Source organism: Anolis sagrei, chromosome 6, assembly GCF_037176765.1.
Source record: "Anolis sagrei isolate rAnoSag1 chromosome 6, rAnoSag1.mat, whole genome shotgun sequence".
Lineage (NCBI taxonomy): Eukaryota > Metazoa > Chordata > Lepidosauria > Squamata > Dactyloidae > Anolis > Anolis sagrei.
In genome coordinates this window covers 52,200,140-52,215,870 of record NC_090026.1, presented here as the reverse complement: position 1 = coordinate 52,215,870, position 15,731 = coordinate 52,200,140, and the positions used below count along the sequence as shown (strand labels likewise).

At 39.4% G+C, this 15,731-nt stretch overlaps 1 protein-coding gene across 1 annotated transcript in view; it reads left to right on the top strand.

Moving 5' to 3' along the window:
- The window catches only part of POLR1A (RNA polymerase I subunit A), a 67,282-nt gene that overhangs the window by 24,854 nt on the left and 26,697 nt on the right, over positions 1–15,731 (top strand). The window contains exons 11-18 of the mRNA XM_067470116.1: positions 691–813; positions 2,634–2,861; positions 5,569–5,823; positions 7,634–7,825; positions 9,951–10,100; positions 11,042–11,225; positions 13,820–13,902; positions 14,000–14,158. Coding sequence (XP_067326217.1) covers positions 691–813; positions 2,634–2,861; positions 5,569–5,823; positions 7,634–7,825; positions 9,951–10,100; positions 11,042–11,225; positions 13,820–13,902; positions 14,000–14,158 — 1,374 coding nt within the window. The remainder of the gene's footprint in view (positions 1–690; positions 814–2,633; positions 2,862–5,568; positions 5,824–7,633; positions 7,826–9,950; positions 10,101–11,041; positions 11,226–13,819; positions 13,903–13,999; positions 14,159–15,731) is intronic.

Here is a 15,731-nt window from a genome sequence, read left to right as displayed (position 1 = left end):
CCCAGATGATCTCAGACTCCGGGGTGGGACGTAGAAGGAGATACATTCGGACAGATACACTGGACCGGAACTGTATAGGGTTTTGTAGGTCAAAACCAGCACCTTGAATTGTGCTCGGAACTGAACCGGCAGCCAGTGGAGCTGACGTAGCAAGGGGGTGGTGTGCTCCCTGTATGACGCTTCGGTGAGTACTCTGGCTGCTGCTCACTGGACCAGTTGAAGTTTCCGAACAGTCTTCAAGGGCAACCCCATGTAGAGCCTCCCACAAGGATGGTTAAAACATCAAAACTTCTGGGCGTCTCCTGATCAACGTTCTTGTAGACAGCCAATTCTCTCACACCAGAAGCGATTTACAGCTTCTCAAGTTGCTCCTGGCACAAAAAAAATAATCAGTTTGTAACTAGGAGTTGTTTGTAACTCGGGGACTGTCTGAAGTTGTGATTTGTTAAATACTCTGAAATTAAATAGAGAAGCAGTATGTACAGTTTTGGTCAGCATCAGTACTTTGAACATGAAATGGTCTTAGCTAGTTGTAGTTTCTGAGTGTCTTCAGACATAATTGCACTTATGGTATGTATAAGTGAAGAACATTTCTGTGCACTTCCTTGTTGAAAACAAAAATATTTCAAATAGTAAATTGACATGTTTTTCTCAAATGATTGTCCTTGTTTTATTTTTGGGAAACATAAGTTTCTGGAGAAAAAAGATGGCTTGTTCCGTAAGCATATGATGGGAAAGCGCGTGGATTATGCTGCTCGGTCTGTCATTTGCCCCGATATGTACATTCGAACCAATGAAATTGGCATTCCTATGGTAAGAACGGGTCTGTGACAGTATATGTTTGGAAGCATTTGATTTGGTATCTTTATAATCCTTTGTTCAGTAGATGTTGACACTAACATGTGGAAATCAGAACCCAGTGTATTCTCATCATGTAGAAATACTAGCAGTTAGGTTACGAATGTGTGATTTAATAGACCTGCATTTAGTCATAATCTCCTTGCATAAAATCTGCTTGAGGAAACCAAATAGCAAGGTATGCACTTCTGTGTACCGCATAGTAATGAAATAAAGAGTTTTCCAGACATCTGTGCCTGAATTGCAGCAATAATATTGCAGCAATAATATGTTTGTGTATATGTTTGATGTTTTTATAGTTTTGATGGTTATTTTCTACAGTTATATGTTATTGATTTGGATATGTGATATTTTTGTAGATATGTGAAGCATTGAGTTTGCCATTTATTATGTTGTAAACTGTTTTGAGTCCCCCCAGGGGTGAGAAAAGCGGTATAGAAATGCAGTTAATAATAAATAATAAATAAATAAATTGGTTGCACTTTCAGAAATAACCAATATAATTCATGACATTTTTTTTGTGACATACTATGTTGGTTTCATGAATGTTTCCTGGAACTATGTGCAGATTAACTGGCTGATCTAGATCCTCAATCAAGTAGATTTTTAATTGCTGTCATTGCCACATAGTTCAAAGGAAAGGTTTTGACAACTGTTATACTAATCTGAATATAACAAATTGATCAGTGTTTTAAATATTTAAATTTAATATTTAAATTTAAATTGATCAGTGTTTTAAATATTTTTCTCTTTTTCTAGTAAAACGGATATATTCTGGGTAAATGTAGTAAAATTGGCTGATGATAGGAAATGGTGGTACTTTGTGATGTGAGGGGTTAAATGCAAAGAAAGTGTTTACCATATATACTCGAGTATAAGCTGACCCAATTATAAGCCGAGGCACCTAATTTTACCACAAAAAACTGGGAAAACTTATTGCCTTGAGTATATGCCGAGGGTGGGAAATGCAGCAGTTATTGGTAAATTTCAAAATAAAATTAGATATCAATAAAATTACATTAATTGAGGCATCAATAGGTTAAATGTTTTTGAATATTTACATAAAACTGTAATTTAAGATAAGACTGTCCAGCTCTGATTAAATCATTATTCTAATCTTCAGTGTAAGTGTGCTTATGTATCCCTCCAATAATAATAGAATAAAATAATAATAATAATAATAATAATAATAATGAAATCCAGCATATATACCTCATTTGCTGTGTCATACTGTGTTTTTGTGTCAGGATAATCATCATCATCATCATCATCATCATAGAGTAAAATAATGGAAATGTAATAACAGTAATAACGGAGTAAAATTATAAATGCAGTAACAATCAAAATAAAGTAAAATAACAAATGTAACAATAATAAAGAGTAAATAAATAATAATACTAATAATAAATAGAGTAAAATAATAAATGTAATAAAATAATAATACTGTAGAGTAAAATATTGTAAATATAATAATAATAATAAATATATTTAAATAATTCATGTAATAAAATGATATTATTTATTATTATTTATTGGCTTTATTTCTATACCGCATTTTTCAGCCCTTAACAGGCGACTCAATGCGGTTTACATGGTACAATTATCAAACAGTGTCAGTGCAATTAAAACATAACTAATAACAAAATAAAGTAATAAATAACCTTGATTCTAGTATAAGCCAAGGGGAACTTTTTAAGCCTAAAAAGGGGGCTGAAAAACTAGGCTTATACTCAAGTATATATAGTACTTTGATTTTGGTGTTTTCTTTCTTGCAGGTGTTTGCTACCAAATTGACCTATCCTCAACCTGTAACTCCCTGGAATGTCCAGGAGTTGAGGCAGGCTGTTATCAATGGTCCCAATCAGCATCCTGGTGCTTCCATGATCATCAATGAAGATGGGTCTCGCACAATATTGAGCGCAGCCAATGAGACCCAAAGGGAAGCCATAGCAAAGCAACTCCTGACTCCTTCAACTGGGACACCAAAACCAGGAATAAAAATTGTGAGTACTGGCCAAACCTATGGTTATTATATCAGAACAGAACAGAATAGTTTATTGATTAGCCCTTAGGCCATATCACAATAAGAAACAGAACAACAAGGCCTGACAAGACCTGATCACACTCCACGTAGAAAGTTAAAATAAGACACTTCTAATAATACAGTAAATACATATGATAAGACATGATAAAACTGATAAACTGATCAACCTGAGTATATACATCATATTTCATTATCACCCCTACAATTTACCCCAATCAGCCCTACATATGTGGTTCTCAGACGTATTGTTTTGCTTAAGTACAGAGCTGTTTTATACGTTATTTTTGGGTCTTGGCCACACATAAAATATGTTGTTCTGATGTGAGAATCCCAATACATTGTCCGTTTGATATATGGACCAAGGTGGAAGTCTCTCACCTTTTGATACAATTTGCAATCAAACAATATGTGTGCCATATCCTCAATTTCAGGTGCCCCGCAGATACAACTCCGTTCATTATAAGGGATGCTGTTAAATCTCCCGTATCTAACCATTGTCTCGAGCTGATCAAATCTGGCTCGAGTGAATACCTCCCTGAGATGTTTTGGTATTTGCATTTTTAGGTAATTAGCAGTTTGAAAGTTACGTTTATGGTTATTATATCAAGATATGTGTAGGCCCTGAGGGTGGTAATTTGGCCCATAACTAATAACCAGTAACTTTTTTTTTATACCCTGCCACCATCTCCCCAAGGGGACTCATGGCGGCCTACATGGGGAGAAGCCCAAAATCACAGATAAAATAACAGTATTAAAATCAGTCAAATAGAAACATATCACAGTTACAACTACAACAACATCATAAAACATCATAAAAACAATATAATGGTTGAAACAGAATCAGAACTGGGTCCAGGCTCAAGTAAGTGCAATGAATTCCTATGTAGAGCTGGGGGGAAAGTGCAAAAGTTCAGGTATATCAAACTAGAGGGAATACCTCTGGCCATAAAGTGTTGAGAATCAGAGGTGGGTGGGTAAAACTAAAGTGCAGGAACATAAATAAGGTCGAACTAATTCTCTAGTGAACTACCTAATCAAAGGCACAACGGACCATCCAGATTTTTAAATCCTTACGGAAGGTGGATAAGGTAGGTGTTTGCCTGATCTCTTTAGGGAGGGAGGAAGTCCCATGAACTCTTTGGAAGTATTCCAACCATAATTTAGGATATTGATGCACTAGTGTTCACCTGGTTTCACAATCTTTCTATATATATATTTCTGTGTATATTTTCCCTGTCCTTAACGAACATTGCTAAGATCTAAAAGCAGGAGCGCGAGGTTTTCATCTCCTCCAGATGACCGAGACATCCCTTTTTTCTATTACTTCATATTACACTATGTAACAAAATTTTGGGGGAAAAATCTGTCCTTGATTTGAAAGTACAGGGTGAGGCAGCATGGCTTTCTTTTTTCAAAACTTAATAAAACCCATTGTATGAATCAGAGTTTTTTTATATATATATAATGTAGGCATATACCTAAAATTTTGTTTTACGTAGTTTTGAAGATCAAATTAGGTAGGTGATGTCCCCCATTCTCCATTCTCCATACACTGAGTAAACCGATTTCTGGCGTTTGTCATGACTCTTGCCAGCATAGCAGGCGTTATGTTGGCAATTTCTTCCTGCATGTTGGTCTTCAAATCTTGTAGGTCCTTGGACGGTTCACATAAACACGGGATTTAAAAAAAAAACCATAGAAAAAAATCACAAGGGGCCAATCCAGATCCGCTTGAAAAGTAGGCCTCAACGGCAAAAGCATGCTCCTCACTGTTCCAACGCATGATGGAGACTGAACCGTGTCAGGACAAAACTTCATACTCCCGCCTCTCGAACGAGACCACTAGCGCTCCGCTACGTCTTCAACCGACTGAATGTCACGCATTTTAAAAAAGGAAGTTATGCTGCTTCACCCTGTATTATTTCCTGCTTAATTGTGTGGTACTTACTTGGAAAGTAGTTGTTATACTCTAGAAGCTTCATTTTGTGGCTGCCACGAACTTGTTGAATTGTTTGAGACTATCAGATACAAATATAAATATTGGGAAAGATAAGGGGGGGGGAATTTAATAGACATGCTATTAGCAGCTAGACTATTAATTTCAAAATATTGGAAAGGGGCAATGAAAATACAGATTAATAAATGGTATAAAGAAATCTGGAAAATGGCATTGAATGATAAGCTATCATCAAACTTAAAAGTAAAGAAGGGATTATGTAAAAAATGACTTTGAAAGTATCTGGAGAAAATTTCTAGAAAAATTATTGGAAAAAGAAGATGGGAATTTACCTCCAAATGAAGAACTGATTTTTTGGTGGGACTTTAGGAAAAGAGATGGCTCTGGAGAAGGGGAGCACAGGGTTGAATGTAAATAAAAGAGAGGTAAATGTAAAGTATATGTCTATAATTGTATTTTCTCTTCTCAAATATTTTTTTTAAAAAAGAAACCTTACATACCCTTAATGCATTTAGGCTGTGTTGGCTATGCAGCAAAATAAATAAATAAATAATAACAAAATACAAAGAACACTGACACTATGCCACTGAAAATGTAGTGCCTTTCTTCCATCAAAACATTCCAACAATTCCATTTTTTAAACTTGTGGCAATTGTGAGTTTTCTTGGAAAGAAAGCATCTCATATGGATAAACTTCAATCTTTCCCAGGTCTGCAGGCACATTAAAAACGGAGATGTCCTTCTGCTGAACCGGCAGCCTACCCTTCACAGGCCCTCCATCCAAGCCCATCGAGCAAGGATCCTCCCTGGAGAGAAGGTTCTGAGGCTCCACTATGCCAATTGCAAAGCCTACAATGCAGATTTTGATGGTGATGAAATGAATGCGCACTTTCCTCAGAATGAGCTGGGCCGAGCTGAAGCTTATATATTGGCCTGTACCGATGAACAGTACCTTGTCCCTAAGGTGAGTCACTCAACCGAGGATCCAATGGAGCTCTTCCCTTGTGTTTTCTGTTTTCAACAATTTAGTGGTTTTGAATTGACAACACGACATTACTGCCTCAGCCTTGCTTCTGACCTGCTGTATAGACGTTGTGCTACATTGCATGGTTGTTGACCATTTAACGCAGTTTGAAGCCGGATTCAAGCGGAAGTGGCCAGACAACAAACACCCATAAAAGTGGGTGAAAGAAGGCCCTTAATGTGCATAATTTCTCTGTGGTTTGGCTATCACCATTCAGACCTCAAACTAGTTCCAGGATTTCCTATGTAGTGATTTGCACAACAAAGCCACTTTCTTCAATACTACCGTATTTTCTGGCATATAAGACTACTCTTTAACCCAAGAAAATCTTCTCAAAAGTCAGGGGTCGTCTTATACGCCGGGAGTAGTCTTATACGCCGGGAGTCATCTTATAGAGCGGGTACTAAAACTTCCAATCCGGATTGGAGAATCTGTGGTTGCTGCATATTGTAGGGGGAGCTCAAAAATGGCAGTAGCCGCGTCCCTGCCATATGCAGCGACTATATGAAAGCATTAAGGGCGACACTGTACAAGTATGGTAGAAGAAAATCCATTCATCAGGATTAGTGGACTTAATGCCGTCCCGATGGTTAGGTGAAGGGGCACCTCACCAGGAAGGTGTAAGTGAAGGGCGGAGCAAGCTGCAGGCATCCAAGGTGCCCGGGGTATGGAAAAAAAGATATAGAGTGGCTCTGAGACCAGAAAAACACACCTCTTTTACCTGTCTGGCCCACCCTTGTATCCTATTGCCATACCTCCTCCTCTGCCTCTCAGATCTCACTCCTGAAGACTACAGTGAAGCGGTGCACGTGCGCATGTGCGAGATCTGAGAGACAGAGAAGGAGGTACAGTAATAGGAAAATTACCATATTGAAATGAAATCTGATACTTTTAAAAATTTTATTTGGTGTGCGTAGGAAGAGGGGTAGTCTTATACGGCGAGTGTATCTCAAACTCTATATTTTAACTGGAAAAGTTGGGGGTCGTCTTATACTCCCAGTTGTCTTATATGCCGGAAAATGCGGGGTAATTTGAAACTGATTTAAGTGGTCAGTATAGATGAGGCCATAATTTCATCCCAACCAGCAATGTGAAGTTGACTATATTGATCTTTTAAAATAATACATAAGTTATAAATAAAACTTATTTTCTCTATCTGTATTGTTATTGGAGACAGGAAGAGAGACCTATTGCTGGCTGTTATGATTTTGAGCAGAGGCTGGGTTTTTTCTTTCCCATTATGCTGTTGCCACAACTTGAAAAATTTGCAGCACTTCCGATAGTCATCCTGGCTGAAGGATTCTGGAATGTATCATCCAAAAAAGGAACTTTTCCAATCTCTTGAGTTTATTTCCACCTTGCAAAATAGCACTCACCCTGAAAATGGAATTATATTGTATTTAAAATTTGATTTTAAAAATCTATTAGTAAGTTTTATGAAGGCTTTAAGTTTACACTAATTGTATTGTGGTTTCTGTGTTTGTCCTGGCTCCACTTTCAAGAGTCTCCTTTCTCTACTTCTGTATGAATTATGACTTCTGTCAGGTGGTTGAGTTAGCTTTTAATTCCTGATTTAATATATACTGGTATCCTTTTATATTTGATGGCTGATTGTATCCAAGATGGCTTTCAAACTATTTTGTCAGCTATCCTTTAACCATAGTGTTTGGAGAAGCTGCAGGATTTCCCATCAGGGTGGGTGACACATCTTGTGATGTTTTATTTTCTGTCTTTGTGGTATATTTCCCAGGATGGGACCCCATTGGCAGGTTTGATCCAAGATCACATGGTTTCTGGTACCAGCATGACTACAAGGGGCTGCTTCTTCACTCGTGAGCAATATGCAGAACTCGTATATCAAGGGCTGACAGACAAAAAGGGGAAAGTGAAACTCCTTCCTCCTTCCATTTTAAAACCGCGACGTTTGTGGACTGGAAAGCAGGTAGATCCGTTTACTACACTTTTTTACATAGAAAATCTACTCAAAGTTGAGCATCATGGTTTAGTCAAAGTTTGTTCTCACAGTGAAGATCATTTTAATGACGTTCTATTTATCTAAATATCGTTTATCCATCACAGTTTGAAAGTGATTTGTCATCAATTAATTTGCTGAAAAAGGCATGAGATCAGTTTGTTATAGCGTGAAAGAGAAAACATTGCTAGTCACTATATACTATCCTAGTCAGAAAATTTTCACTTGAATTTGGAGACTAGAAATATTTCATCTTCATGCATTTTGTTGCAATCACAGTTGCTTCTTTTTTATTGACTGTATATAGGCCTTACTGTATAGGCCTCTTTTATTGACTATTTTAAAGCCTTTGACTGTGTGGATCATAATAAATTCTGGCAAGTTCTTGGTGGCATGGGCATACCAAATCACCTTGTCTCTCACCTGAGGAATCTGTATAAGGACCAAGTAGCAACTAAGAACTGACCATGGAACAAGAGACTGGTGTACGACAGGGTTGTATACTCTCCTCAACCTATTCAACTTGTATGAAGAACACATAATGCGATGTGCAGGGCTTGACGAATGCAAGGCTGGGGTGAAAATTGCTGGAAGAAACATTAACAACCTTAGAAATGCAGATGACACCACTTTGATGGCCAAAAGCGAGGAGGAGCTGAGGAGCCTTCTAATCAAGGTGAAAGAAGAAAGTGCAAAAGCTGGGTTGCAGTTAAACATAAAAAAAACCAAGATTATGGCAAGACTGACTGATAACTGAGAAATAGAGGGAGAAAACGTGGAGGCAGTGACAGACTTTGTATTTCTAGATGCAAAGATTACTGCAGATGCCGATTGCAGCCAGGAAATCAGGAGGCACTTACTTCTTGGGAAGAGAGCAATGACCAATCTCAATAAATTAGTGAAGAGTAGAGACATCACACTGGCAACAAAGATCCACATAGTTATAGCAATGGTATTTCCCGTAATCACCTACGGATGTGAGAGCTGGACCATAGGGAAAGCTGAGCAAAGGAAGATAGATGCTTTTGAACTGTGGGGCTGGAGGAAAGTTCTGAGAGTGCCTTGGACTGCAAGAAGATCCAACCAATACATACTTCAGGAAATAAATCCCGACTGCTCATTGGAGGGAAGAATAGAAGAGGCCAAGATGCAGTACTTTGGCCACATCATGAGGAGACAGGAAAGCTTAGAGAAGACAATGATGCTGGGGGAAATGGAAGGAAAAAGGAAGAGGGGCCAACCGAGGGCTAGATGGATGGATGGTATTCTTGAAGTGACTGGCTTGACTCTGAAGGAGCTGGGGGTGGTGACGGCCGATAGGGCGCTCTGGCGTGAGATGGTACATGAGGTCACGAAGAGTCGGAAGCAACTGAACAAATGAACAACAAGTTGGCCTTACTGGTAGAAGTTCACTCAGTCTTTGTTTTTCTATACGTCTCTCATATTGTCCTAATTTAGTTTTATATTCTAATAATTCGTCTGCTTCATGTCTTGTTTTATTCTTTCTCTTGCTGGTTTCATTTTCTTCTCTTCCTTCAGTTAAACCCACTTTGTCTCTTTTGATCCAGTTTCCTCTCATTATTGCTTCTCTGCCATCTCTTACGCATTCTTATTTGTCTTACATTCATATGTTACTCCTATATAACTCTTCCTAAACTCCCCTTTTCTTTGTTTAAGGCTGGATCGACACTGTCATATAATCAAATCAGATAAGGAACACTATCTGCTTTGAACTGGATTATATGAGTCCACACTGCTGTATAACCCGGTTCAAAGCAAATAATATGTATTTTTATAGAAGTGTAGAAGAGGCCTTAGTTTTATATTAGATTTGGGTTCTTGAGAGCAAAACATATGTGTTCTATTCTATGTACAGCACCAGTTGCATGTTAGATTTTAAAAAAAATACATAATTTATAATTGTGGTGGTTCTAATGATACTAAATAATGCCAAAATAAGTTTTCTGATGTGTTCGCATGGTTCAATATATTATGCATTAGAGAAATAATCATTTGAGACATATAAGGAAAGGTAACTGTCATGAAAGGATCAATTTCATTCCTTAAGTTTTCTTCCATCTTGTCTTTATCTCAGGTTGTTTCTACATTGTTAATAAATGTAATCCCAGAGGATCACATTCCACTGAATTTGTCTGGAAAAGCTAAGATTGGTGCAAAAGCCTGGATCAAGCATTCCTCCCATAAAAATTACAGAACAAATGTTGACTTTATGTGTGAATCTGAGGTATAGTTCAATTGTTAAAATTTTCAGTCAGTCTAGGCAACCTATTTATTTTATTTTTATGTGTGTGGTTGTTGCAGCCTTACTTAGAAAAGTTCATATTATTCAATGTCATAGTTGCTTGGAGGAAAAGGACAATCTTGAGTTTTTGCTTGAGGGTAAAAGTGGGAATTATCCCTGCAGATATGCTTCCCTTGTGTATGTATTCCAAGTGTTATGAACAGGAACGATTCCTATCAAGATCTAACTCTACTGGGGCCAGGGGTTATCGGGGCGTCTGCGCCGGTAGTTGAAGTTGCAGCAGTAGCAGCGCTGTGGGGTCTGCTGGCCCAGCCTGGCCTCTTCCCCCTGGTTTTCCTTGTCCTCCTCATTGGTGCCTTCCTCCCGGGGCTGGCGCTGGCATGGTGGGGCCCTGCAGTGGGGGGGCCCTGCGGTACAGAACATGTACCGGCAGATACATGTTCTGCCGGACGGGGTGGCCCTGCTCTCCGGACCCCTGCTTGTCGGCTCCCTCGGGGATCTCCCCCTGCCCGGCAGCCCCTCTATCTATGATTGTCTCTATCTATGTATGATAGATTGTCTCTATCTATGCAGCATGGGATTTTTATTATTATTATTAATTTATTTATTTTTTCGTATCTCCGGCCGTGACCGCTCCCTTTGGTGGAGCCGCCGCAACATGTTTTTTAATGGATACCCAAGAAAAACTCAAAGGCCTGTTTTTTCTCAATACACACCTTTCAAGGTTTTTAAATTGTTTCATATATATATATCTGGTCAGAAAAGTTGGGAATTTTTAAGAAAGCTCATTTTTAATTTGTATGAAATGTACAACCTGATTTTTTCAAGTCAAACTGCAAGCATCTCTTAATAAAGGTCTTAAGAATTAAAAAAAAAAAAGATCTAACTCTACTGACTTATACTATTTTTTTGGTACCCACCAGGTTATCATTCGAAATGGGGAGTTGCTTTGTGGGGTCTTGGATAAAGCTCAGTACGGGAGCTCTGCCTACGGTTTAGTCCACTGCTGCCATGAGGTTTATGGTGGGGAGACTGGTGGAAAGGTGCTGACAGCGCTGGCTCGGCTCTTCACTGCCTACTTGCAGTTCTACAAGGGTTTTACAATGGGTGAGTGAGACAGTTTACTTTCCTGGACCTCAGGCAAAAAATAAAACGCATAATTGTTCAACATCACAGAGGCAAAACTTGGCCAATGTAGCTGTGTGTGATTACAGCTCATAGTCAGCATAGCTGCTGGAAGCTGGAAAGGTAGATGGAGATACAGTATCTTGAAACATGACAATGCTTCCTCTTCATCCTGGAAAGAAGTGACGAGCGGAGTGCCGCAGGGTCCCGTCCTGGGCCCGGTCCTGTTCAACATTTTTATTAATGACTTAGATGAAGGGCTAGAAGGCAAGATCATCAAGTTTGCAGACGACACCAAATTGGGAGGAATAGCCAATACTCCAGAGGACAGGAGCAGGACTCAAAACAACCTTGATAGATTTGAGAGATGGGCCAAAACTAACAAAATGAAGTTCAATAGGGACAAATGCAAGGTACTCCACTTTGGCAGGAAAAACGAAATGCAAAGATACAGAATGGGGGACGCCTGGCTCGAGAGCAGTACGTGTGAAAAAGATCTTGGAGTCCTCGTGGACAACAAGTTAAACATGAGCCAACAATGTGATGTGGCGGCAAAAAAAGCCAATAGGATTTTGGCCTGCATCAATAGGAGCATAGTGTCTAGATCTAGGGAAGTCATGCTACCCCTCTATTCCGCTTTGGTTAGACCACACCTGGAATATTGTGTCCAATTCTGGGCACCACAATTGAAGAGAGATATTAACAAGCTGGAATGTGTCCAGAGGAGGGCGACTAAAATGATCAAGGGTCTGGAGAACAAGTCCTATGAGGAGCGGCTTAAAGCGCTGGGCATGTTTAGCCTGAAGAAGAGAAGGCTGAGAGGAGATATGATAGCCATGTATAAATATGTGAGAGAAAGCCACAGGGAGGCGGGAGCAAGCTTGTTTTCTGCTTCTTTGGAGACTAGGACGCGGAACAATGGCTTCAAACTGCAAGAGAGGAGATTCCATCTGAACATGAGGAAGAACTTCCTGACTGTGAGATCCGTTCAGCAGTGGAACTCTCTGCCCCGGAGTGTGGTGGAGGCTCCTTCTTTGGGAGCTTTTAAACAGAGGCTGGATGGCCATCTGTCAGGGGTGATTTGAATGCAATATTCCTGCTTCTTGGCAGGAGGTTGGACTGGATGGCCCATGAGGTCTCTTCCAATTCTATGATTCTATGACATATTACCAAGCTATGATCCAGTGCTGGATAAGAAATTATGTAGAGTGATCTCACTTACTGGTCAGAGCTTATGTTTGCATCTGGATTTTTCTGACAAATGCAGGGCTCAGTCTATGATTGTACTTGGCTACACAGCAGAGCAATATTTATTTATTTATTTGTTTACAACATTTATATGCCACCCTTCCCACCCCGAAGGGGACTCAGAGTGGCTTACAAGATATATATGCATACAACATATTATATTATTAGCATAGTACAATATCAGTATTATATATTACATGTAATATAAAATATATAATTATAATATCTTATAATTATCATTATTATCATATTGTATTACATTATAATATTAAATATATATGTATATACAATATATTATATTATATTATATTATATTATATTATATTATACTATATTATATTATTAGTATAGCACAGGAGGCAAGGTGGAACTGTCTTCTGGTCCCCTCTCTCTCTTCACTCTGGCCCAGAGCAGCAGTTGGTGCTGGGGGGAGGGTCCCCCAACTAATAAGTTCAAATGATCTGCCCAGATTTTTTCCATGCCATCAATACTCAGGAGCCCTGTCACTATCTAACTGTTGAGTCAGATGACTGTGATTGCAGTATCCCTTCGTAGGGAGCTGCAAAACAGTAGAGCTCTATTCCTTAGTTTGAAAGGACTCCAGCCACTTCTGTTTATGATGCAGTGGGAGGGGTTTTTGTGGGTTGAACTCATAGTAAATGCATTGCCTGAGTGGGCAGCTAACAATTACTTCTCTAAGAATGGAATGAGATGTTAGTGGATATTGTTTAGAGTAGGGATGCGGCAAAGTGTGGCCCTCATGACACATGTGATCCTTGAAGCCTCTTTTTTGTGGTGCTCAATTACTCCAGACTTCCTTGGATGCCATTTTGGTGGCCCAAAAGTCCTGATGAATAGCTTTTCATCATTTTAATAGATTAAAGGGGCACTCGCTTGTGTGTGACAACTCAAAATGCTTCTTTTTCAAAATTCGAAGTGGACTTCTGTGCTCTCCTGGCTTTACTCTTTGGTTTTTAAAATATTTATAGCAATCCAGACAACACTCAGAAGATACCATGGGCAGAAAGCTGGTTTCTGGATCTGCCTCAGTTGCCCATTCCTGACTTAGATGGTTACAGAATGTAAAAAGTTGACCATAAATAATGATTGTGACAACATTTGTTAATACTGATTTTCCCCTGCTAATAAACCTTTTGAAAGATATAACTTTTTGAATTTTGGAGAGTTCATAATAAAGTAATTATTTAGCCAACCATAACACAAAATGTGCATGAACTTGTGAGAATATTATTTTATCGCAAAACAAAGTTGAACAAGTCAAAAGTGAATCTTGAGGGAATTAACGTGCTCAGTCTTTCCATTATTAGGAGTTGAAGATATTTTGGTCAAACACCATGCAGATCGCAAGAGGTGCAAGATCATTAAAGAAAGTGGCCACTGTGGTACAAAGGTAAGCTTATACTCTGAAGGACTGAAGTATATCTCTTCACCAAGGCTCCTGTACTATATGAATGAGTTGGCAGCTAAAAATACCTTGTTTCTCTTAGGCTATTCAAGATGCATTTAATTTGCCCCATACTGCACCAGAGGAGGAGCTCCGAAGCAAATGGCAAGATGCACATCTTCACAAAGACCAAAGAGATTTTAACATGGTTGATCTGAAATTCAAAGAAGTTGTCAACCTTTGCAGCAATGACATTAACAAGGTTTGTTTGAAGAGATGTGATATTATTGTCATATTTGTTTATTCATACACAGGCAGCCCCTGAGTTACAAACATCTGACTTATGAACAATCATAGTTATGAACAGGCCTCTCCTCTCCTCTCCTTCCCTGCCATGACATTTTAGCGCGGAGTCGAAGCGTGTGTATCTCTCCACCCTCTTTCCTTTTTCTGCCTTTTCTTCCCATGAATCTCCCCAACCCCCTTTTCTTCTTTCTTCCTATACATATCTCTCCAGACCAATGTTCCCCTTTCTTCCTATGGATCTCTCCAAACCCCTTTTCTTGTTTTTCCTATCAGTCTCTCCAAACTCCTTTTCTCTTTTCTGCGCCCGTACCTTGGGAAGTCAGACTTGGCCATGGTGGTCCACGCTCTCGTTACATCTAGGATAGACTACTGCAACGCACACTACGTGGGGTTGCCTTTGAAGACTGCTCGGAAGCTTCAAATAGTCCAATGAGAGGCAGCCGGGTTAATAACTGGGGCGGCATACAGGGAGCATACAACTCCCATGTTACACCAGCTCCACTGGCTGCCAGTTTGCCACCGGGCACAATTTAAAGTGCTGACTTTGGCCTATAAAGCCCTAAACGGCCCCAGCCCAATTTACCTGTCTGAACGCATCTCCCCCTATGAACTATCGCGGAGATTAAGCTCCTCCAGGGAGGCCCTGCTTTCTATCCCGCCATTGTGACAGGCACGATTGGTGAGGATGAGAGTCAGGGCCTTCTTGGTGATTGCTCCCTAGCTATGGAACTCCCTTCCTGGTGAGATCAGGTCGGCCCCCTCCCTCCTGTCCTTTAGAAGGATGGTAAAAACTTGGCTGTGGGACCAATCTTTTGGGACAGGGCAGTAAAGCAGCTATGGGAAACATTACCAGGCCAATTAGATTTGACACAGATGACTAGGACGGTTTTAAATGGTGTATTTTAATATTATGATAAATGTTTTTAATGTTTATGTATGTGTTTATGAATTTGTGTCCCGGCATTGAATGTTTGCCGTATATATACTGTGCTATCCATTTCTCCAAAAACCTTTTCCTCTTTTTTCCTATCTATTTCTCCAAATCCCCTTTTTTCTTCCTATCAGTCTCTCCTTTGCCCTCCTTGTATTTCTCCGCCTTTCCTTTCCTTTCCTTTATTTCTGACACTACTTTTATTTGCCCTTGCTCAATGCTATGCAATGTTGGGATTTGTAGTTTGCGAGACAATAATATTAATTTGCAGAGAAGGCTAAAAACCTTGTAAAACTACAGCTCCCAGGATCCCATAGCAATGAACCAGGGCAGTTACAGTGGTGCCAAACTACATTCACTCCACAGCATAAGTGCACCCCAAAGAAGCTGGGCAGGATAAACAGAAGGAAAGGGTTATCTATTTCTGTGATTTTCCTTTCAATTATTTGGAAGCTTTAGAGTTTTGTTGAAGAAGGATTCTAAGCATACAGGAACTCTGATGTGTATATTTTTGGCCAAATTACAAAGTGCATTATTTACCGGATCTGTTCTGACTTACAAACAAATTTAACTTAAGAGCAAACCTACAGAATCTATC